The 24,276-nt window shown below is 41.3% G+C and overlaps 1 protein-coding gene across 3 annotated transcripts in view; it reads right to left on the bottom strand.

Annotated features, from left to right (window-relative positions):
* Positions 1-24,276, bottom strand: part of TNS3 (tensin 3) — a 197,496-nt gene that overhangs the window by 118,957 nt on the left and 54,263 nt on the right. For all 3 annotated transcript variants that reach the window (XM_061464584.1, XM_061464585.1, XM_061464586.1), the window contains exons 3-4: positions 15,025-15,136; positions 1,225-1,262 (exon numbers count right to left, since the gene is read on the bottom strand). In XM_061464584.1, the coding sequence (XP_061320568.1) occupies positions 1,225-1,262; positions 15,025-15,136 (150 nt within the window). The remainder of the gene's footprint in view (positions 1-1,224; positions 1,263-15,024; positions 15,137-24,276) is intronic.

Raw genomic sequence — 24,276 nt, 5'->3', positions numbered from 1 at the left:
CAAACCATTCTATGATTCTAGACCACCATTACTATGGTACTATTACTAATCATTACTGAATGTACAGAGTTGATGGAAACCTTCAGAAGGTAATAACTTACTTGCAAGCTTAATTACTACTATATGTACTTTGTACATGTAAAAAATAAAACCTGTATTTATGAAGGATACCACAACACAGGGATTTTCAAAAGCACAAGTACCATTTTCACTCCAAATGGGAGATGCTCAGCCAAATGATACTTGTATTTACTAGAATTTCCCCAAGTAGCCTGACAAATTTCCAAGTCATTTATTAGGTAAAGGTTCTTCTCTTGGATTTAGTTGTATTTTTTGGCAGCAGTGGGACAAACAAATCCTTGCACAAGGCCAAACATTAAGTCAACCACACAGGTAGTAGGACTACATCTGTGGTCTCTAGTTCAGTGCTCTAACAAAAATGCTACCTTCACAGATGGCAAGTACTAATCAAAAGTTTTAGTTAAAAGCAGGGAATGTTGCCATTTAGTTGAAAGCAGGGACTATTATCCTATGAGGGTGGTTCTCGTAAAATAAAGCCTTCTAAGACTGCTAGATTTAGGCTGCAACACTGTAAATGATTTTGATTTACACAAATCTAGGGATGGGGAAATTTTCAGTCATCTGAGACCATGGAAATACTGATCTCACCTTGTGTCAAAGGGACTCAGGTATTCTAAAAACTAACAAAACTTTGGTAACGAAATGGATCTGGATGGAAACTGCCTACAGTAGACACTAAGTTAATCATATGCTTACACTTTTCATAATCCAATAGCCAAAAGTTTGCCTGTAAAAATTTTATATATATATATACACACATATATATACACACTAGGTATATGTATATATGTACACACACACACAGACATAGCTGTACACATACATATATAGGGGTGTGTGTATTCACTCATATGTTTATTTCTTTTCTGGTAGATCTGTGTGGTTTGTATTTCACCCACTTAAGTTGCTGGTTTCAACTTGAAACAGGTCCTCCTGTGGGAGGAACAAGAAACTCAACCACTGGTGCAGATGTTTTGACTAGATAGGGACCTGGGTTTTATTAATGGCAAGAACAATACCCTGACAGCTCAGCATCTGATTTAATAAGCATCATCTTCTTAATTAGTTGATACAGCTTTTGTAGTCTCAACCTCAAATGCATGTGGATCAACAGCAAGAAAGGAAGCAAATAAACATGCTTACCTTTTCTTCACATTTCCTGTGGCAGGCATACTTGCAAACTAAAACAAAAGCAAATAAAATATATGAGTACACAGAGTGGGTGGAATCTCCTCTCCATTTCTTTAGATCAGCTCTCTACTAGGGGGCTGGCTAAACTCAAGTCTGTATATATAAAGTATTTACATACTTCAAAACAAACAATAAAAACCCTAGAAAGAAATTCATTTAGTTTTTACTCATTCCTGAAAGATTCATTAATTACAGCAGTGTTACCAGATTTGTGCATAGCATCAGCTTAGGGTAACATATGTCTAATTAAATGTCATGGACTGATTATTTTCACACCTACCTTTACAGGTTCACATGCACAAGAAGTGTTACCATCTAAATAACATAGATGGTAAGATCAAAATGTTCCAGATGTAACCTGTGAATCTTAGCCCTATCAGCAGTTCCAAAGACCTAAGAAAAGCAGGGTGACTTCAAACTCACAAGTGACCATGACTGTTCATGCTGGAATTTCTGCTTGTGAAACACATTTTACACAGCCTTGCAAACATTACTTCCAAGAGGTAAGCACTTGATTTCTGTTAAATTCCTGCTGACCTAAGGAAAGGATGAACCACAGCAGCAGGTTTACATTCAGAAAACAGCACTTAATTTAAAGAGCAGCCAGATGAGCAGCAATGTAACTATGATGCAACAGTGTAATAGCTAGGATCTGAGACAGGCTGGGCTTAATAGATTTTCCATTTATATATGCTTCCTTTTTACTCTGAAATTTGTTTTCTTTCCATGAAAAGTCTATCCTTTGAGCTAAACTGTGTTATAAATTCAGGAATAATTTACTTATTCAAGCTCCAAGATCAGTAAGCAATAGAGAATATGCTGGGTTTGGCTGGAATAGAGTTAATTTTCTTCATGTTTGCTAGTATGGGGCAATGTTTTATATTTGTGCTGGAGACAGTGTTGATAATACAGGAATGTTTTAGTTACTGCTGAGCAGTGCTTACACAAAGTCAAGGCCTTTTCTGTTTCTCCACCACCCCACCAGTGAGTAGGCTGGGGGTGCACAAAGAGTTGGGAGGGGACACAGCCAGGACCAACTGACCAAAGAGATATTCCATACCATATAGTGTCATGCTCAGCATATAGAGGTGGGGGAAGAAGAAGAAATATAGGGACATTTGAAGTGACGGTGTTTGATCTATCCTTTGCTACTGGCTCATGCAAAACCAAATCACCAATGATACCAACAATACACAAAAATCTTTATTAGAGACATAGATAACACATTAAATGCAGTCATTGAGTATTTTCAGTTTCCATATTCATGAAAAGTCAGTTTGCTGCTCTTGTGTAACACAACAGTGTTGTCTTTACTGGAAAAAAACCACTGATGTGAGACAGAAGTTTAGCCTAGATAGCAACAAGATTGTGTCCTGCAGCAGCATCCCACTGGAACTCATAAGCCACACAGAAATATGGCTTACAAACTCCATACACACTTGAAGGAAGAAGACCTCACAAACAAAACACTGCTGTATTTATGAGATTCAAAGGGAACAGACTAAAGCCTCCAAAAGTAACTAGCCAAATACACATCAGGCAAAGCTCTCTGACTGAAATAAACCATTAATTTTTTTAGGTATCCGTAACACTATGAATGTATCAGATCTCAATCCTCAGAAAGACAGCTTCACTTATCCTCAGCATCCAGAAATACCCTATTCATATCTAAATCCAGTACTTTCATGGATTAGACTGAGTTAAGGCATTACCTTCTCTCCCCTCCCCTCAGTGTACAATAAAGCTGATTATGATAATAAAACTGGGAAGAAATATGCACTCTGAAATGAGATCACTGACTGTCCAGATGCTGGGAGCAAACAAAGCATTCCTTTGTACTCAGAAGCAGAAAGGAGATTCTCCCCCTTCCCTCTTGGGTGAACATCAAACTGCTCATTGCGTATGTTGCTCCTAGAAGGCACACCAGCTACATCCAACACAGAGTTGGATCCCCATAGTAACAGATCCAAACACCAATTCCCTTTTCTTGACAGGTCTGAATTCTACTAGTAGACCAAAATCTCAATTAAGAACAACTGAACTTAAATGACTGAACCCATTTTGACTGTTCTTGGCATTTACTAGATGCTGAAGTGTTCAAAGCATTTTGTGTAATCTACGTATGTCCCATTGAGGTACAGCAGATGTCACAAGTTCTCCTTTGCTGGCAAGGTCTTTTTACATATATAAACACCTATGCAAATATATGCATATAAACATTTATAAATATATATACACATGGGCCTTTCCAATCCTAACTATTCTATAATTTTACGTGTGAACATATGTACACATAGGCATGCACATGTACACATACATATACACACACTCCAAAACCCACAAAAGTCTTGTTTGTAGTAAACACGTTTGTACTGAGACAAACTAAAAAATAAAAAGGCACAGAGAAAAAGGCTGTTAGCACAGAACATTGCTTAGGAATTAACAACACCTGATTGGAAGAAAGAAAGTACAACTTGGATCACCAACCCATAGCCAGTTATCAATATCTAGATGGTAATTCCTACCAACGATTCTATTGCTAGTGTGGTCAAGTCATGAGAATAAACTTAAACTTCAAGGTTTTTAAAGTACAGATAGAGATAAATCAAGAGTACTTTTCAACTAATTTGCCTCTATTTCCCACACCCATCATCCACTCTCCAGAAGGGAGAGGAAAAAAGTAAAATCTGTATGTATACACCGGGGGGGGGGGAATTATCAGCAGCAACTGAAAGAAAGGGAGGCATCCAAAAAATACCATGAATTGAGTATGAGGAAGCATGCAGGCACATAAGAAAGGGTGAACAGAGCAAAGGCCATTCGGCAGCAGCTACAACTCTCCAAGTATCCAAGCACAGAGGAGTTAGAGGAGAGAAGCACCAGTGCCTTTCCAGGCACATCCTTTTCCAATGCAATTCATACGGTTTTCTCCACTAGAGCCACTAACACTATGAACAGTGAGAGATCCCTTCACCCAACACCAACCAGCAAATTAACCACTCACTCACAGAGAAAAATCTATTTATTTCATATTTCATTACTGTGAATTCATCTTACCACAGCTAATGCTACTGCTTCACAGAACTATCCTGCTTGGATGGTCACACCCCCTCAGTCCAAGGCTGGTTTTGCCTGCCTAACCACTCACAGTACTGTGAAGAGATGGATTATCTCGATCATTTGATTGTCAGAAACTGAATCACTTTTCAATATGCCAGCTCTTTGTATGGAAAACTTTGAGTAGTAGAGAGATCATAAAGTTTCTAATGCCAAAAAAAGCAGTATTCTGCCAAAATCATGCAGTCTGTGCCTTTTCAGTACAACAAACATGTAACGAAAAAAACATAGAAACAACATACTGACAGAACATCAATTACAAAGGAAAATACATGCAACTTACAGTTAAAAGATCTCAACAAGCAGCTTCTACCAAATGTTGGCATTCTTCAGGCAAAGCTTACAAGGGAAATAGCACTCAGCTCTTTTCAAGACTACAGCCCAAGTGGATCTGAATTTAAAAATGCGCCTGAAACAGTCCAGAGGACTTAATCAATGTCACACTCAGCAAGGCTACTTCAGTTCTTCAAGTGAACAGCTGAATGTCTGCATCCCACACATCAGCTCTCGTCAAATACCAGACTTTCCAAATTTGTGTTTAAGGATTCTGGCATCACTTCCAAGAACAACTGTCCCAAGCTGGCTGGTAATGAAATGGAGCCCAGGCCATATTTAGTCAATTTGCTACACATCAAAACAGTTCCTAAACAATAGCTCTGAGAATCCAGTTTGTTAAAGTGGGAGAAAGATGGGAGGAGGGAAAATAAAAATAAAAGATTGCTTTGTATAAATAGGCAGGGGTATTAACTCCTTTCAAGTTAACAATACTGATGCCCGTGCACAGGCAGAAGGGTAAGCACAGCAGAACATGTTTCAGGTTTACGCTCCAAAAACTTTTATGAAAGAAAAGTTCTATTTTTTACATTCATGCTCTTTGAAAACCAGAAGCAATGTATTTACAAAGTAAAGAGACTACTTCTGTGAACCAACCACGGAATGATTCCTGGTTTACCAGGACAAAAAGGTTACGCTCTCCTCTGTGTGATAACAGCTACTCACCTTGTCACATTTTAGCATTTAATGGATGTATGGTATAGCAATATAGTGCATATATTCCAGACAAACATCCTGCAGTGCATATTAAAACATGACTAGTTTATAAGGCCAACCTCACACTTAACTATGGCTTTTATCATGTGGTTTTCCACGGTGGGGTGTTATGTGTTTGTTTTAAACAACTCTGTGTAAGGCATGGGTACAAACGACATAATTCAGAAGTCCTCTTGGGGCAGAAACTGCATAAAATACAGACTCTAAAGGATGTACCTCAGTTTAATAGCTCACTAATCCTCAAGAAATGTCACTTGCCCCAAAATCATGTATTAGACGGCTCTTGATGTTAACTTTTAACTTCTTATGATAAATTATGATACCAAATTGTAATTCATACAGTACAGGCCTAACTGCTTGAAAGATCATTTCTTTCCCTCAGCATCTCCAACTCAGGTTCCCCAAAACAGACACATACTATTACAGCTATTTTTTGACAGGAAGGGAAGAGTCCTTGATGATCCACCACAAAAACTAATCTAAACAAAGCATATAAAGATTTGCATAATCAAGATAAGGGCGGTGTGTGTGTAATCATTTGTCTAATCAAACTTCGTTTTTGTGGTTCCCAATTCCAGTCTTTTCTCCGAAGGTGGGTGTCAAGAGTGCCACAGAAGCAGTAAAGCCCAGCCATTTTAGTAGTAAGCCTGGTGATACCACTACTCAGTAACATCTCCTTCCTGCAAGGAATGTTTTGCACAAAACCCCAGCTCCGTCACCGGCTCTGAAGATGTGCTGGCATGTCAAGGCCACCACAACAGGGTCTTCTGCAGACAGAGCTTGGTACAGAAAGACATCCATGACCAAAATGTCCCAAATGGAGAGAACTCTGCAGCTTGCTGGCTGTTTATATTTTGACTAGGGTTTAATAACACTGTGATCAGGCTACTCCAGAAAACTCTCACCAACACACACACACTTCCCAGCTGAGCTGCTCCTACCAGCTCTGCTATAACTCAAGATAAAGTTCCAAAAATAAAAGCAGGATGAAAAATAAGACACAGGGAAATTATTAACTGCAGCATTAAAAATAAGATGGCACGCAGCTCTGTGTAGGGCAGAGATACACAGATACCTTTGGGTGGGGGAAGAGGCCTCCAGATGGAAATATCAGGCTTTAGCTGCAAAAGTAAACACTTCTATTTTTAAGAAGTTTATCAGAGTCACATGCCAAAGATGTTGCAATCGAACAGCCACACTGCAGCCACATCTGCCGCTGCACTTCCTGTGCTCCAACATTTTCCTAGATTTTCCTTTGTTCTTTTTTCCTATTCAGCCAACCATTGTCTCTCCATCTCAATATTGCTCCCAGCACTTCATGACAGAGACTGCAGACATTGTTTTTGAAGATGAAGGCTAAAAGGCAGTTATGGGAAATGTGTGCAGAACTTCAGCATTTTTCACTTGGGGTGGCTGTACAGTAGAGTGCTGTGAATGAGCTTTCCCACAGATGAAATATTCCACTTGCTGCTGCTAACAACAGCAGTGCTAAATCTTTATTAAGAGAAAAATATGTTGGCCCTACTGCAGCAAAAGTATGTCTATTCTTTTCCTTTACTCCCATCTTCTTCCTGTCCTATAGGAAGCATCTTGACCACCAAGGGGGGGGGATTTTTGTAGGGTTTTTTTTTGACTTCTTGGGGTTTGGGTTTGGTTGGTTTGGGGTTTTTTCCCTCCTGTGGGATTCACAGTCTAACTTTACCACTTTAACTGCATCTTGAAAACTCTTGGGTGGGTTTTTTGGTTGGTTGGTTGGTTTGTGTTTAATTTCCCACAGATGTTGTTCCAAAGGCAGAACATTAGCACAGTGAAAACAGTTCTGCAGTTTTAAAAACCAAGTACACACAGAGCAACTTTTTCTTCATCTTTTTAAGCTACACTTGTAAATCAGGTAGGAAATGATTAAACCTTAATCCAGTTTGGAACCAAAGGTTATTTTTAGACCTCCTCCCTCCAGCTAAACAGATAACCCCATGTTGCATCATTTCACCTACAAAACCATTTCAACCAGACTATAGTTTATTATAGCCAGCAACGCACATGGAACCAAAAAAAGGGCTGGACTGTCTCCAGGCTCTTCTCACAGCTGCAGACAGCACAAGAACTGTAAGATCTCAAAAGCCTGCATGCCTGTGATGGATCTTGAAAACATATCCTGCATAAATTAGGCTAAAAGCAAGGATCAGAGAAAAAGAGGAGACTGGCTTAAAATGGGTGATCTTCAAAATAAGGAATCTGATGTTATTTATTATGTGGATAAGACTTAATGGTCCTGGAAGTTTTGATTCACAGCTGTTCTTAATCTCCTACAAAAAACACAAGTGACAGAGACCTTCACCAGAACAGAAAACAACACAGGCTATGCAGAGAAGGTCATCAACATCATCATTCACGTACTTTAACAGTTGTAGGCATGTTTTCCAAGGGTATTTTTAAAATATCTTTAATGACAACAGATGGGGACTCTGCATAAAATCAGCCAACAACTTCTGCTCTTACCTATTTAGAGGGTTCAGTTCCTGAATGTGTCTAATTGGAGTTACGTCTGTAGCCTGGCTTAGTTTCTTGAAGCTTTCTTCGTGTACTAGAACAAACTTTTCAGTATTACTAACCACTGATTTCTTCATCCATCTTGCCTTTATTGAAATTACATCTCCCTATACATTACTTGTGTCTCCCATGCTAGTTTCCCCCCTCAGCCTGGTTTTGAAGCCAATTAGGAGTGTGAGGTTTCAGCCAAATGCATCAAGATTTACTTTGAGGTTCCTTTCCCCACGTGGCATATCAAGTTCATCACACTCCAATTATACACTGGAATGATTCAGATTTTGGGGTTAGAGCAGATAATTCTCACTTCAATTTACCCTTAGGAATTTTGGGTTCTCTTCAAGTGGGCTAAGTTTAGAAAACTGCAGGTACACCAGATCACAGAGCATTCACTGGTTTTCCTGGGGAAAAAAAAAAATGTCAGGGGGAAGGGAGAAGCACAGGATCACACTGATTTCATGCCTTTTTTCTTTTCTTTTTAATTTATTAGCTGTAATGAACAGAAGCTGCAGCTTTTTATAAACCTAGTGGGCTGAACTCACTAATTTTATAACCACAGATCATATTCAGGTGTGATTAAGTTGCTCCTTATGAGGTAAATAAATAGGGAACTCCTGTTTTCCCTACAGCTAACCTTCTAAAACATCCTCTAATACCTGTGATGCAGCTCAGCCATGATGAACATTAAACATTCCACTATAGGATTTTGCCTCATGTATTTTTTAAATTAGGAGGAACATACCCTAGAGATTCCTGCCAGAATTCCTCTCTCCGTCTCCCAGTTCCCACTGGGATAACAACATGTTATCAACAGATGTCAGTTTCACAGCTTCTCTCAGATCCAGAGAGGGCTGTGTTCAGCCAGGATGCTTATGTACCACTTGTGTAATGCCTACTAATTACAGTGGCTTCTTGTTTATCGCTGTGTGCTCCAGTAAGTCTTTTTCACCCTTCCCGTTCATGTCTTTGCTGTTGTTATGCACATAGCTTCTATGTTTCACTATCTGAGCTCTGCACTGAAGTCTGAATGCACAGCTTGTACAGCTGTGTTAATTAGAGTACACTTTACTGATCTGGTGGAAGCTGCTATTTACTGTGTGCACCTTTTGTCTAGAGAAGAGAGACTGACCTTCCCAGGCTTCTGGTGTCACAGATCGGCTGCAGTCCACCTTCCTCTTTCCAGTTGCCTCCTCCTGAGCACAGTACACTCTGTGCCACTTATGTTCAGGTCAACATCCACCCATTTCTAAGGGGTTCCTAAAAAGACTTTTCTGCTGCCACTAGATCAATTCATGCAGCCTTCCTTGGACATCCTCCAGATGCCCTTCACAAACAAGGCTGACAGTCAAATGAGGTTTTATATCAACAGCCTAGGTCCCTACGTAACCCAGCCTTGCTTGGGCATTCCATAATCCCTCCCTCCTTGGGATTCACAGCTGCTTTAAATTATTAATCTGCTCTAAGGACCACCACAGACCACAGTCCTTGGTCCTACAGCCTGCATATCCTGGTTCACATGCAGTTGTCTGTCTATCGATCATCGAATGTTGGTTATAACTGAAAACATACTGTGGTAGCAGAGAGAAATTCCAGGTCTCATTTTCTCTCAAGTTCTGTAACTTGTGTATTTGGAGGTAATTAACAGTTAACTGCTTAAGGAAACAATAAGGTTTTCTGGTTTGTTTTCTGCTGTTTCTTGATCAGTCCCAGCCATACATACTAGAGATCCATCATTACAGATCTTAAATGGATCAACTAAAGCAGTTAATCTTAAAACCATTTTAAAACAGTCCCATGGAAAGCAACACAATTTGCTGGATCACTGCTCAAGAAAACATGTGCATGTGCATACAAAAATCATGAAGAAAGCAAGAGTGATATGATGAAAAACTCTTTTAACCTTTATGATAGTCACAGAATCAGATAATCATAGAATGGTTTGTGTTGGCAAGGACCTTAAGTTCATCTAGTTCCACCTGCCTGCTGTGAGCAGGGACACCTCACATTAGACCATGTCACCCAAGGCTCTGTCCAGCCTGGCTTTGAACACTGTCAGGGATGGGGCATTTACCGCTTCTTTTCATTCTCTCAGAGATCTTCCACATTTATAATACTAACATAATTACATGGGTAAGCCTATTGCCATAATTAACCATCTTGTGGTTAATTAATAACTATTCCAATAATTAACCATAAGATGTCTACATTACACTTATGTTAAAATTAATATATATCTTTATATATAATGCATTATAAGATCAATAGATGGATAGATATCAATATACCCATAGAAGTGCCTAGTAACACTGGACTTCATTTCATCCATGGACCTTGTATCCTTCCATGGATACAAGGGTGACACAAAACACACCTACCCCACAAATACGCACTACATGCTTCAGCATTTAGAGTCAACATAACACCACTGGCTAAAACAGGATACAAATTCCTTTGGCATTTCCAGCTCTCTATATTTTGTCTCCAGAACTGTACCACAGATATGCTCTGCACATTATTAAGATACTAATGTTATTACTGAACTTAGCAGATACTGAAACATAGAGTATATATAAAACCACCTATCATATACGATTAAATATACATATATTTACATACACAGTATGCACAAACAAGCCTTAAGAACAGTTTTCAGATCAAGTAAGTTTTAATATAAAAATGTGTTTTGTCTTGCCAGGAGGAATGAACATCTGATTACAGATTAACCCTTTGTATGTTGGGCAGCACCAACTAGCCCAAAATGAGATTTTAAGTGGATTGCTAGCCATGACTACAGTCACAAACAAGCAGGTGAATTTTAAACCTCTTTAAGAAGAAACACAGTTCCAGTTGTCTGCAAATCCTGATCTATGATCAGTACACAGCTGAACGCTCTTGATTAAACACATACATTTTAATTTGATGAGAAAATATACTTTCTACTATCACTTCATGCTATGCTCAAGCAAATGGTCCAGGCCTTCCTTACTGTTAGCCAATCAAAACTTGTATGAGACCATATGATAACATGACTGACAAGACAGAAGTTATTACAGTAAAGAAGGTGAACTGTACTCTTTAATACACTCAGTTTGCACACAATACCATGGTAAACACTTCTCTGCTCACAATATAGGTCACAGTACATGCCAATGTAATTTAACACTTCTTTGCCTAGCATTTATGCGGTTCCAAATACCAAGAAGAAAGCAAAGCCCTCATCCAGTCAAGCCAGCAAGGAAAAAAAGCTTTCAGGAAAAATAACCAGGCAAGGAACTAAAATTCTAACAGCACTCCTACAGGGATCACTCCAACATATATTCCCCAAACCAGCACATTCATTAGAATGTTCATTCATTCATCAGGTTAGATTAACAAAAAGATACTCAGTTCATTCAAACTACCATTAATTGCTTTGAGTTCAGAATTGAGTTCCAGGAAACCCTTGTGCTGCATGTAAAGCCTCATTAACTGCACCTAAACAGGTCAACTGGGGGTGGGGGGGGGGTAATTTAATCAACAGAAGGATGTAAAGTGTTTCAGTTCTTCATACATACTTCACTCATCAATGCTCTAACAGCTAGGAAATAATACTGCATTATTTTCCAAATCTGGTCTCTGATTTTTAAATTGCCAGAAAAGCACTTTCTAGAGGTTGGGAAGACTCAGTGCATCTAAAAAGTTCTCTGTTCTATGCTACATTAATTCAATCACAGCACCACAAAGACAAATGATAATTTTAAAAAGCAGAGAAAAGTAATGTAAAATAAAAAAGGAAACATACATTTTGCATATATAAAATATAAAGGAAATAAAGTAGAAATTCATAGGGAAATACATGGAAACTACATCATTATGACAGCTTGTTTACAAATAAAGCAAAATACTGAATATTCAATAGGTAGGGTAAGTAGCTTAAAAAAAAAAAAAAACAACAAAAAAAACAAAAGGCTTTTGCAACACTGCAGCCCTTTGGCTAACTATGAACATGTGCATGATTAGGATGTGCATCTGCTTAGCCCTAAAGGAAACTGAACTGTACTGCAGAGAAAGTCAAACCAGAGCAAAAAAGCATTCGAGTTAGAGGTAATGCTGGTGAGACCTGGGGAGCCACGTGGCCCTCAGTTTACTGCAGAACATGCAGGTAGTGTAGAGATCAATCAACAGCTGGGTGTCCTTTCTTCACTATGAGAAGCTGCATCAAAGACACAGCCCAGCTACAAATGTGCTTACCAGGCAGGGAGACAGACAGAAGCTTCCCCTTGTTCAAAGCTGCCTTTCCTTTTTGCCGCTGTGTTTTTGTAGAACTTGTTAAAACCAAATTCACTGTAACTCATGCATGCTTCACTGAGGTGGACTGAAGTATACACAGACAAAGAGCTATCCTCATTCCTTTCACCTTTCAGTCAGTCATTGATTTTTCATAGAAAGCTCTTAGGTACCCACATTCAGACCTGGTTACTAGCAAAGACACATTATGCAAGACAGGGCTAAACAACACTCCCAAAATGACTGTCACATACTAATGAAAACTTATCTAACCAACACAACACCCAGTTATGGCTTTTTTTTCTTACAACAAGTAGATGATTCATTGCTAGATAAACAGCAACCACTACATACTGACCAATCTGGAGCCTTTCCCCTCCCCTCATTTCTCTTGACACGTAACTTTCCTTTAACTGATAAGATATTATAGTCTGCAAGGAACCTGCAGTCTGTACAAAGAGCTATTATTTTCTGAGGAGAAACTGTTAAAAAGCAAGATTTTCTCATTATTACACAAAGGAACTTTATTTCTTTAACTAAAGGCTTTTCTTCTCCCTACCCTTCCCCCAATGCCAATTCACTCACTTCCATTCAGCAACATGAGGGAGAATTCACCAGAAGCAGCAGCAGCAGCATGACTTGGCTCTGAAACAGCTAGTTTATTTTGCTTCATATTAATAGAGTTGCACAGTACTAGGGTACATCTCAAGTACTGCAGTGCTGGCAGTGGAACAGACAACTTTCAGTTACAGCTTTTCCAAAACTTTGCTTTATAAAGCCAGTCCTGTACGTTCAAATACAAATGGGTTCTTATTAAATTGAAAATACCTGGAGTCATTCCTTCACCCTCTGCAACTCCTGTTGCTCCCATCCCACAGGTAAGTATAAACCAAAATGTACCAGCAGCAAAGAAGGGTGGTAGGTCTGCCTGGGACTCACATCAACAGAACATGTGATACTACCAAGGGGCTCCTTCTGAAGATTACACTCAAAACCAAAGAGATTATCCCAGACTTAGATGTGGATACAGATGTAGCATAGCCAAGGATTTATTGGTTTGGGGAGTGTATTGGAGGGATCCCAGTAGGATTGCTTGTAGAATTTTATTTCCTCAGGTTTTTTGTTTTACCTGAAAGCTTTTTTTCCTTCATTATTTGAATACATGCAATTTTTGCTTTCTTCCTGATATTTGGAATCATGTATAAACACTAGCCAGGGGTATTAAATTTCATTGGCATGTACTGTTAGCTTCTGTATTTGAACCAAACCTATTACACATTGCAGCAAAGGGAAAACTTGCTCAGACTCATCCCAGCCTCTCACCTGTTTACAAGCCATATGGTAAAGCTCTTGGCACCTCTGGCAGGTAAGCACACTGACACAGCTTTTGTGAATCTGAGACTTTCAGCTCCAGGCTGCAAGAGCTCAAATCCACTGCTAATTGACAAGCAGTTTTTTCTACTCCCAACCTCAAGGCCTTTCCCTTCAAAGTACTGATTCTCTCCCAGTACAGCACTTTTTACACTTAACCTGATCAAGAAGGTCTTCAGGCAGTTCCGTCACCAAGCTGGCTTTCTTCCAATAATACTATTTCTGCTAAGTTGAAAACAACTAAAACCAAAGAACTTCAGAACTAACAGCCAGAAGGACAGGCAGAAGTAAGTTAAAGAAATACGTATGTAACTACCACTCTTACAGTGACAACTGTAATGCTGAACAAGTGAGGTATTTTCATTTAGCTGTTCATCTGCAAAGTCTGCAGTTTAGCTCAGGAAACGGCCACATTCCTTCCACATCCAAATCTCTCACCTCCCTCTCAAAGCCTCAGAGGTATCCTAATGTGTCTGGAGATTATAGGAGGGAGGAAGCAGGAGAAAGAGAGCCATCTAGAACTAGGAAGGGGTGCAAAAACCTCTAAGTGAAAACAGTGACTATGCTTCAGATGAAAAAATAATGGCATTCTCTTACTAGCAGGTGAACCATGCATACAGCAAGAAAAGACTGGTTTATTAACATGGAATTACAGGAGTTGAACATTAACCAGCCTAAATCAGTACAAGGGATTAAAACCCCTATCCCAGGACAACCTGCAAAAAGGAAACTATTGAGTTCTCACAAGATTTAATTCCACCATAGGTATCCCATGGAGAAGAGGCAAGTATGCTCAGTTCTACACAGTAAGGGGGAAGAGTGAGGGAAAACAGTAGTAGAGGAGCAGGCAGCAATGCCACAGGCAGCTGAGTCTCTGCAGTCTGTGCATCCAGGACAATCTCTCTATTGTTTCTCAAGTGATTAGATGAAGGACTAAGGATTAGACAGAGCATAACGCAACTGGAAAAATTAAAGAAAATAAATAGATGGTTGCTCTTGTGATTTTTTGCAAATTAATGCAGAGAAAACCTTCATGCCTCAGTGAGTGAGGGTCACGCACATTTGGAGGCTGAATGCCAGAGGCATCTGTCACCCACTGTGCACACATCACTCATGCTCCTCAGAGAGCCTCCACAGGCACTGCCTTATTCTGGAACCTGCCTGAATAGCACAGTAATAAAAGCACATCATTAAACAAGCCCAATTACCTACTGCAGCACCCCACTCCCCCACAAAAGCTGGAAACATTATTGTACAAAGGAAGGAAATAAACCAAGGTAAAACTTATACTTAGTCCAGGGGGGATTCCAGAAATATGGATTCCTAGAAACTTTAACATTAACATAAAGTTAATTTCCTTTACACAGCAAGAAAGTAAATAGCACGTCATATGTTACTCACCTCTGCAGGAAATGCCCTGGCTATCAATTACTTGTTTGCAGATTCCACAGATTTTGGATTTCTTAAAAGACTTGGCTTTGAAGGTGTGAGACCTTGAAGCTGTTTCTTGAGGCTGGAAGCAAAGGGAATAACATTAGACCTTCCTTCAGCTTTTGAGTCATACTTTAAAGTGAAATATAGATAATTTAAAATTAAATAGGGTAGTAGTGTGGCAGCAGTATAATAGCAGCATGTCAAAGCACTTTCGCTCCCTCTCTCACCCTCTTACTCAGTAACATGAGCTTTCCACTCTCAAATGGGGGAAGCAATAGTGTGAAGAAACTTGCAAATCGGCACACAAACACTGTAAGGCATTTTCATATGATAATTTCAGAATTCACTCCATGACTTATCTTTTAAGAGGAAATACAGAATACTCTCTATGATATAAGCCAACAACATTCTGACCTCATGTCTTACCTACACAAAAGCTTGCACTTGTTCAGCTTAAACTAGTTAAACAAAACGTAAGTAATGCTCTATCACAGTCAACAATTTAACTCATCTGGTGCAGAAGACAGCTTGGACTTTTCATTCAACAAATGAAAAGCATCAATGCAAGCCGACTCTGGCACAGATTGCTAACTTTAAAATCACTACTCCTTCTTCCCTGTGTAAGAAAAGTATAGTAGGTTTAAAGTAACATTGTTTCAACAGTATGTCACAGTGACATCATGTTAAAATAAGGCAATAATGGCAAACAGGGGAAAGAACTGCAAAAGTCAATACTATATATGCAAAGGGTATTATATGGCTTCTATAACTTAGGAAATATTTAGTTAACAGAGGGGCTACCAAAAGATTATGACAGAGTCAGTAGTTCCTCTGGTAGGATATAACAACCTTTACTTTTACCACCAGGCTTTTTGGAAATACTCAATTACCTATACAAAAACAAAAATATCTTTTGCCAGACCACAAAATCCACAAATGACTCTTCACATTCCTCATATTCATTGCACATTTCCCCCTCACTGTCCTTATACTCAGCCCTGAAAATGGGCTCACCTTCAACACTGTAACACCTGCGCTGAGCTTTGGCAGCACAAGTGCCTAGAAGCAGAAAGCTGTCCCTCTGCATGCAGTCAGGCTACTCCACCACAGCACCAGGCTTCCATCCATCCACTGCATGAGAAACCTTCCCAGTGTGGTGCAACACACACATCTACTGCAATAAAGTAACATGGCACATATTTGTGGCTTTGAGCAATTCAACACATGGCTCAAGGCAAAATGTGACTGTCTCCAAAAGCATCTACAACACAGCTACTCAGCAGGCGCAAGAACAGCCATCAGGCACAAGAACAGACACAAATCAGTGTCTCCGTCAAGTACTGCCTCCACATGGGCCTACCTGAAACCCCAGCCCAAACGAACACAGGGAAGCAACTGACCACGCTGAGCAGGCCCGGGTGCTTGGAGGCCATGTTCACCAGTGGGGATGCAGTCAGGCTGATCTTAAGAACAGCTTCAGGAAATGTTGGTCTCACCCACAGCGTAAAGCCAACATAATTAACATGCTTCCATAAACAGCATGGTAGCAATTACTGATACTGAAGGAGTAACAGCCAGAGTGGACTCTCAAGAAAACCATTCCAGCAGAGAAGTATATTGACTGGCAGAAATTAGTGAGAGAAATAGTAGAATAGCTCATACTGAGATGAGCTCTTAGGCAGAAATTCTTCCCCTGCGAGGGTGCTGAGGTGCTGGCACAGGGTGCCCAGAGAAGCTGTGGCTGCCTCATCCCTGGCAGTGTTCAAGGCCAGCTTAGACAAGGCTTGGAGCAACCTGCTTTAGTGGAAGGTGTGCCTGCCTGTGGCAGGGGTTGGAACTGGATGATCTTAAGTTCCTGTCCAACCCAAACCATTCTGTGATTCTGTATCAGAATTAGGATTCGTATTAAAAGTCAGCCATAAAGGAAAATAACAGCTGAACTGCAGCACTACGTAGGAACATACTTGACAGCAAACAGATCAGATCTACTATTATTGAGAAATCTGTTTCATGATTGGGTTTTTTTGTGTTTGAAAATATGGGAGATGTTTTTGAAGAGACAGAGGTCTAGGAGGAAGGAAAAGTGTCACTAACCCAGGAAACATCACTAATCTGACACAAGGAGGTTCTACACCATTATGGGTTCAGCCATTGTGCCCAAAAAAGCTGAGAGTCCCTCATCTCCACAGCCTTTTGCTGCAGTTTCCCTGCTCTGTAGATCATAGACAAAACTAGAATCGTCATTTTAGATTTTTTCCACTCTTCTTTCATGCAGAGTTCTACTTTGGGCTGAAGTTTACAGGACATGCCTGTGACTCTCTTTGAAAAGGGCAGTTTTGAAGAAACTCATGGATAAACTTCACCAAGAGATTAAAGAAGAAAAGGAAAGCAACCACGGCAGGCAGCAAGCAATGCTACTTCCATGAGGATCAAGCCTGCACTCTAAATTTATGCAATTGTTATAAGCAAACGAAACTGGAAAACAGCGCAGAACCACAGGTTACAGACTGAGTTTTTGCCCGGGAAAGAGGCTGTAATTACATCTGGTCTCAATTGCCAGCATTATGAAACTCTTCTTTGTTTACCACACAAGGAAATATTTTTCAACATGTTCTGCTCTTTATGGCACACAGAAATCTAATGAAGCTGAAAGTTTATCCCAGACTTGCACCAATGTAACAGCAGACTGGATGAAGATTCATAGGGGCATCCTCAGCTATGATGAATTTCAAACACTCCTTATCACTGAGCATTTTCATTACGCAGCAGCACGTTGATCATCCTCAGATAAAAAACTCCCAGCAACTCTGTCAAAGACTTTTGAGACACGTAATATTTGGAGAAGGGAAAAGCAGTTTACACAAAAACCACTCTCCAGATTTAAATTCAGCCAATACAGATTAAAGCACTCAGGATACACAACTTGTTTCTTCACAATACTGATACAGCATTTCCTCCTTAGCAGAGACTTACACTGGCTCTTTACACCTATGAAAGCGGCATTCACATTAGTCCCCAAAACCATGCTACATCATAACAGTTAAATATTCAGTGAAGAACAGAACCAAGTAAGTTTTATTTATTGCAACTTCATGTTTCCAATGTCTAAACTTCAATCGTGGCAACAGTTAATTCTTTAAAAGGAAAGTCAAAGGGCTTTGATTTTTTTGTCAAAGAATCAGTTCCCTCCAAAGTCATCCAGAGAGTGTCTAAATTATGAGGAAGTAAGTGTCTCAACAAAAATTTGTCTTTTAAAATGAAATTGTTAAATCAGACATTCTATGCAGAGGGAAAAAAAATGCCAAAAACTGTTTGCACGTTATTTCTCTATCTCCAAAAATTGCAACAATCCATGTAACACATTCCAGCTAAGAGAAAACTATTAAACATACATGCAAAGCCCCATAAACTTTCCCTATATTAGACTCTACTCCTGCTGAATTTTACAGAGCCATAAAACCCCTCTTAGCACAGCAACAGAATCATATAAAGCAAAGATATGCTTTGTTCACTTCCCGTCCCTGAGCATGCAAATACGATCCCTATTCCCTATCCTCTCTCTAAATAACTTACCAAGCAATACTGCAATTTCCCAGGACTCTCTTTGTGCATTCTTCTACTCTCCAAGGTAGCTTTAAATCCACTGGCTGACATAATGCTTACAAGTATTATTTTAAATACTTGGAGGGATGGGGCAGAAGTGCATTAGCAGAATGGGTATTTCACCACCTTTTATGGCTAGGGGAATGACCACAGGGGTTGTCCGAAAGAAAGTTCAAATAAGGGGTGACTGAAAGCAGAATTCATGAAAAGGCTGAGGTCCAGTTAAAAAAAAACACTGCAAAACTAAGGCATGTGTCTACTGCTGTGAGACTGCTCCAAAAACAGATGACACGACTACAGAAAAAACAGTACATCTAGCTGAGGGGAATGCCTCCTTTCAGCCCTTTCTATTAAGGTTACTCATCACTATTTCTAACACCTCTCTACTTCCTCTCCTCCCATCTCTTACAGAAAGTCTGCCCAGCAAAAGTCCCATGATTTCTGCACAGTTACTTAGAGCTCCTGTAGAGAAATCAAAGAATAAAATCCCACCAGGTAACCTGTATGTCCCTGTAAATAACATTTCTGAAGAGAACACTGATGATACAGGATTGCCCAAAATACAACAGTTGGTATTAATCATAATACAAAATAGTTCACAGCTCTTCCCTTCCCATCCTGCAGTAAACAGCATTTTTAACATTTCTAACCCTGAACCAGCGTCCATGTTTGCTGCAGATTTAATTCCCAGAAAAATATTTAAGCAAGCTTACCATGCATACAGGCCAAGTAACAGCATATTCATTGAATGGTTTGGGTTGGGAAGAACCTTAAAGCTCATCCAGTTTCAGACCCTGCCATAGGCAGGGACCAGGTTGCTCCAAGCCCCTGTGTCCAGCCTGGCCTTGAACACTGCCAGGGATGGGGCAGCCATAGCTTCTCTGGGCACCCTGTGCCAGCACCTCAGCACCTTCACAGGGAAGAACTCCTGCCTAAGAGCTCATCTAAATCTTTCCTCTGTCAGGTTAAAGCCATTCTCCCTTGTCCTGTCCCTACAGGCCCTTGTAAAAAGTCAAAGAATCAACTAGGGTGGAAAAGACCTTTAAGATCAAGTCCATCTGTTACCCCAGGGCTGCCAAGTCCACCATTAAACCATGTCACTAAGGGCAAACAGATCTTCCCTCAAGATCTCCCATCCTGATCTCCACTCACAGAGAACCCCTCAATCCCCCCACATAGTTACCCACACTGTATAGCTGCCCCCCCTATCCCTCATGGCCCCCCCTCACCTCCCACTAAGACCTCCCTTCATGGCCACCCCTCAGGCACCATGGCTCCCCCCCTCCCCCCTAAAGATCCCCCCTCATGATCTCCCCTCATGGCTGCCCTTCCTTTCCCCTCATGGCTGCCCCTCTTCTCCCCTCACAATCTCCTCTCACCCTCAAGGCCACCCCTCCTCTCTCTGCATGATATTGCCTCACTCCTCATGGCTGCCCCTCCTCACCCCTCATGGCCGCCCCTCATCTTCCCTTACAATCTCCCCTCACAACTGCTCCTTCTCTCCCACCATGGCCACCCCTCATCTTCCCTCATGGTGTCCCCTCACAACTGCTCCTCTCCCATCATGGCTGTCCCTCATCTTCCCTCATGGTGTCCCCTCACAACTGTTCCTCTCCCATCATGGCTGTCCCTCACCTTCCCTCATGGTGTCCCCTCACGACTGCTCCTTCTCTCCCATCATGGCCGCCCCTCATCTTCCCTCATGATCTCCCCTCACAACTGCTCCTCCCCCATCATGGCTGCCCCCCCATCTTCCCTCTTGATCTCCCCTCATGACTGCTCCTTTCTCTCCCATCATGGCTGCCTCTCATCCTCCCTCACGATCTCCCCTCACAACTGCTCCTCTCCCATCATGGCTGCCCCTCATCTTCCCTCTTGATCTCCCCTCATGACTGCTCCTTCTCTCCCATCATGGCCACCCCTCATCTTCCCTCATGATCTCCCCTCACAACTGCTCCTTCTCTCCCATCATGGCTGCCCCTCGTCTTCCCTCATGGTGTCCCCTCAGGACTGCTCCTTCTCTCCCATCATGGCTGCCCCTCATCTTCCCTCATGATCTCCCCTCATGACCGCTGCTCCCCTCCCCTCCTTATCTCCCCTCACCCCTCATGGCCACCCCTCTCCAGGATTCTTGCAGCCCCTTCAGGCCCTGGGAGCTGCTCTAAGATCTCCCCGGAGCCTTCTCTTCTCCAATAGAAGCCCAGCTCTCTCAGTATTACCCAGGTACTCTCTAAAACACCTTCAGAACACCAGGTCTGACCACAACTCTTTGGTAGCTGTAGTAAGTGATGATGTTAACAGTCTTGCTCACACCAGGACAAGATGAATGCACAGTGAAACAGCAAACGCCATAACATCCGTTTCCCTGCAGCCCTTCCCTATGAGAATCATGTCTTGGAAAACATACCATTGTCTCTAGTGCAGTATTTTAACCAAGTGGCATTAACTGAATATATCACGCTATTGTAAGTACATACCCAATTACCACCAGTGAATACATACATTTTGCAGAACCCATGGTACATGACAAGAATATGGGATGGTGGCCAAAAACTGTGGAACGCCAGAGCATTTTTTACGCAGACTGAAATAAGGCATTTCTGGCTGTTTCATCCACATTCAGAGATTATTTCTACAGTGATAGCCATAGCACATAGCACACACTCACACTGGAGTGTACACAAATAACCAATTATACTCCTATCACTACTATTTAATATTACCAAGTAAGTTCAGAGGGATTGCAAAGACAAGAAAGCATCTACACCCCCCATTTACTGCCCATTCATTCAAGTCATTTCACAGCAAGACAGTTGAGAAGAGACATCTTGACTTAGGATCATGCAGCCTGAGCTGGCGATATCCCTCCCAGGGGAGCCTGCTCCTGACTTGTGACTCAAGTGAAACCACATGGAGATGCTGGTGAGGAAAAAATGTCTCATTGAGCCAGCTGAGTAAAGTTCATGCTGAGAGGAAAAAAATCCTGTGATTTGGTGGTACAAAATGCTTGGATATAAGGGGGCAAAGTGTAATAGAAAATGACAGAAAAAGAGCACTCCCCATCCCCCTTAAAAATATTTGGTGCTGTAATTTTAAGCAGCAAAAGCCTTTGTAGTTTCTCAGACAAAAGAAATAAGGAGCCTCTGTTGTAGTCAGAATAGTTCTGACTACAGAAACTCTGCCCAAGTACCAGGGTTTCCAAAACAAAACTGAAAAAGAAGTTTCCATCCAAATGACCTTATGTAAATTTAAAGAAAGAGGTCAGAGACATGCAGCAACTTCACTGCTCTCTTTAACAAGAGACAAGACCTAGGCTGAATGGATTATTCTTTCATGCCACAAACACATTCTCATTTGTAGACAGTTCACCTTGGAGGAGGTTCTTCATCTAGACCGTCAGCTGCATGTGCTCTTCTCAAAGCTTTAAATGCTTGAGACAAAGCCACAGCACGTAGAGATAAGAGAGTAAAGTGTTTGGAAATGACCAATTATCAGACAAATCTCTCTCCCTACATTAAAGTCTGTTGACCACCTCCAGCTTTAAACAACATACCGGAAGTTCTTCATATTTGCTGCTTCAAATCCTTCCCTTGATGATCTGGCTGAGATTTCAGTTCAGAAAACAGTAGGTCCAGGTCTGCCTAGAGACGGCTGACACTCACTGAAGAACAACAGCACCCAAGAGAGTCTGAACCCCAGCATGTCAGCGCACCTGCTGGAGAAAGGCAAGAGGGATGCCTACTAAATCCTCACTGCTTTCATTCATCCAAATATCCCTAGGAACCAGTCTCCTTCAAGCAGGAACAGAGGAGCCTGTGGTCACTCCTTACTTGTAATGTAAAACAGCAGCAGCTCCCAGATTTTTCTGTTTCATCAGTTCTTTACGTTTTTATTTCAACACCTTTATCTCTCCACTGCATTAATTCGTAATGGTGGAAAAACCAATTAGCAGACAGATGGAAAATCCATTAAGACAACAGTTACTACAGACACTGGAAAACTTGTCTTTTCCATGCTCATCTCATTGGCAAACAGACACTTTGTTCTGTGTGGGAAAAAAACTGTACAAAGGAAATGCCTGAAAGCAGTCAGAGGACTGTAATCATGAAAGCTCAGTGTTTGTCAGTGGCTTTTTGTTTTCCTTCTTCTTTTGTTACATGAACCTGCCTTGGCATCTCTGAGGCTACAACACTGCTTTTAGTACACAAAGACTGGAACTCCCACATACTCAGAGCTGGACACCTGAAGACTAGAATCCACATATTGAAATAGCAGGGGAAAAAAAGTCTATTTCTGCATATACCTGGTTTGTCTTCGGTTCACAGAAAAGAAAATGTTGAAGGGCATAACAAAAATAATTCGGAGAGATCAGGTGTCTCCCCTTGAAATGCTGACAGGTTTATTGGGTTTTTAATCATCTTCACCAAGATTCTCTAATCAAATCTCTTCCACTGCAGGTGAATTCCTGTAAGTACACAGAAACATTGAGCAGAGTATATGCTTTCATGAATATTACTCTGTCTCAATAGTCCCTAACGAACCTGTCCACAAAAGCAGCAAATACACAAAGAACTGCAGCAATGTACAACCTAACCCTCCTATGACATGCTGTAGTTAGTTATATGGCCAAATACCAAAGAGCTATGCGTAGTAAACAACTTCTGCTCTGATAAGAACCCCAACCATACCACACAACTAGGAGAGTTACCAAGAGTCTACAAAGTGGGCTGAGAAAAGGAGAGCAGAATCATGGAATGGTTTGGGTTGGAAAGGACCTTAAGATCATCCTGTTCCAACCCCTGCCACAGGCGGGCACACCTTCCACTAGAGCAGGTTGCTCCAAGCCCCGTCCAACCTGGCCTTGAACACTGCCAGGGACGGGGCAGCCACAGCTTCTCTGGGCACCCTGTGCCAGCACCTCAGCACCCTCACAGGGGAAGAACTTCTGCCTAAGAGCTCATCTAAATCTACCCTCTTGTCAACTTAAAGCCATTCCCCTTGTCCTGTCACTATATGCCCTTGTAAAAAGTCCCTCTCTAGATTTCTTGTAGCCCCCCTTCAGGTCTTCCTAGAGCCTTCTCTTCTCCAGGCTGAGCAAGCCCAGCTCTACTCAGCCTGTATTCACAGAAGAGGTGCTCCAGCCCTCAGACCATCTTCATGGCCTCCTCTGAAGGAGGGAGAAGAGCCCAGACCCATGCTAGAACCAGGACAGAAAACTGCCAGCTGAGAAGGCTGAAGATGCATGCCAATAAGCCATTCACTGAGAAATGGAAGACACATTATAAACAGTAATACAGTGAACAAATTTAGCAATTCCATACAGGCTAATTTCTGCCACACAGCTTCAGCATTCCCTCCTACCCTGGCAATCTTGCTTGAGGCAAGTACGCTACATTAACAGATACTCAACTTGGCACTTTAAATTCATTCAAGTACTGTTGTCAGCACTGTCACCTTTCACATGGACATTCTTCCCCTCCCTCATCCTCCACAGAAAGTCAGCATCCTAGCTGGAAGTACCCAGTGGTAAGCAAGGTGATAGTTGCATACTTCATACACATGTGCATTTAGCAGCTGCTGTACTAAGGAAGCATACACACAGAAAGTGTGTCAGAG

The sequence above is a fragment of the Pezoporus flaviventris genome, unplaced genomic scaffold (assembly GCF_033815535.1).
Source record: "Pezoporus flaviventris isolate CSIRO_AGI_PZ_B2104156 unplaced genomic scaffold, CSIRO_AGI_Pfla_v1 ptg000037l, whole genome shotgun sequence".
In the NCBI taxonomy this organism is placed as follows: domain Eukaryota; kingdom Metazoa; phylum Chordata; class Aves; order Psittaciformes; family Psittacidae; genus Pezoporus; species Pezoporus flaviventris.
The sequence above is the reverse complement of the archived record's forward strand: the minus strand, read 5'-3'. Positions and strand labels throughout refer to the sequence as shown.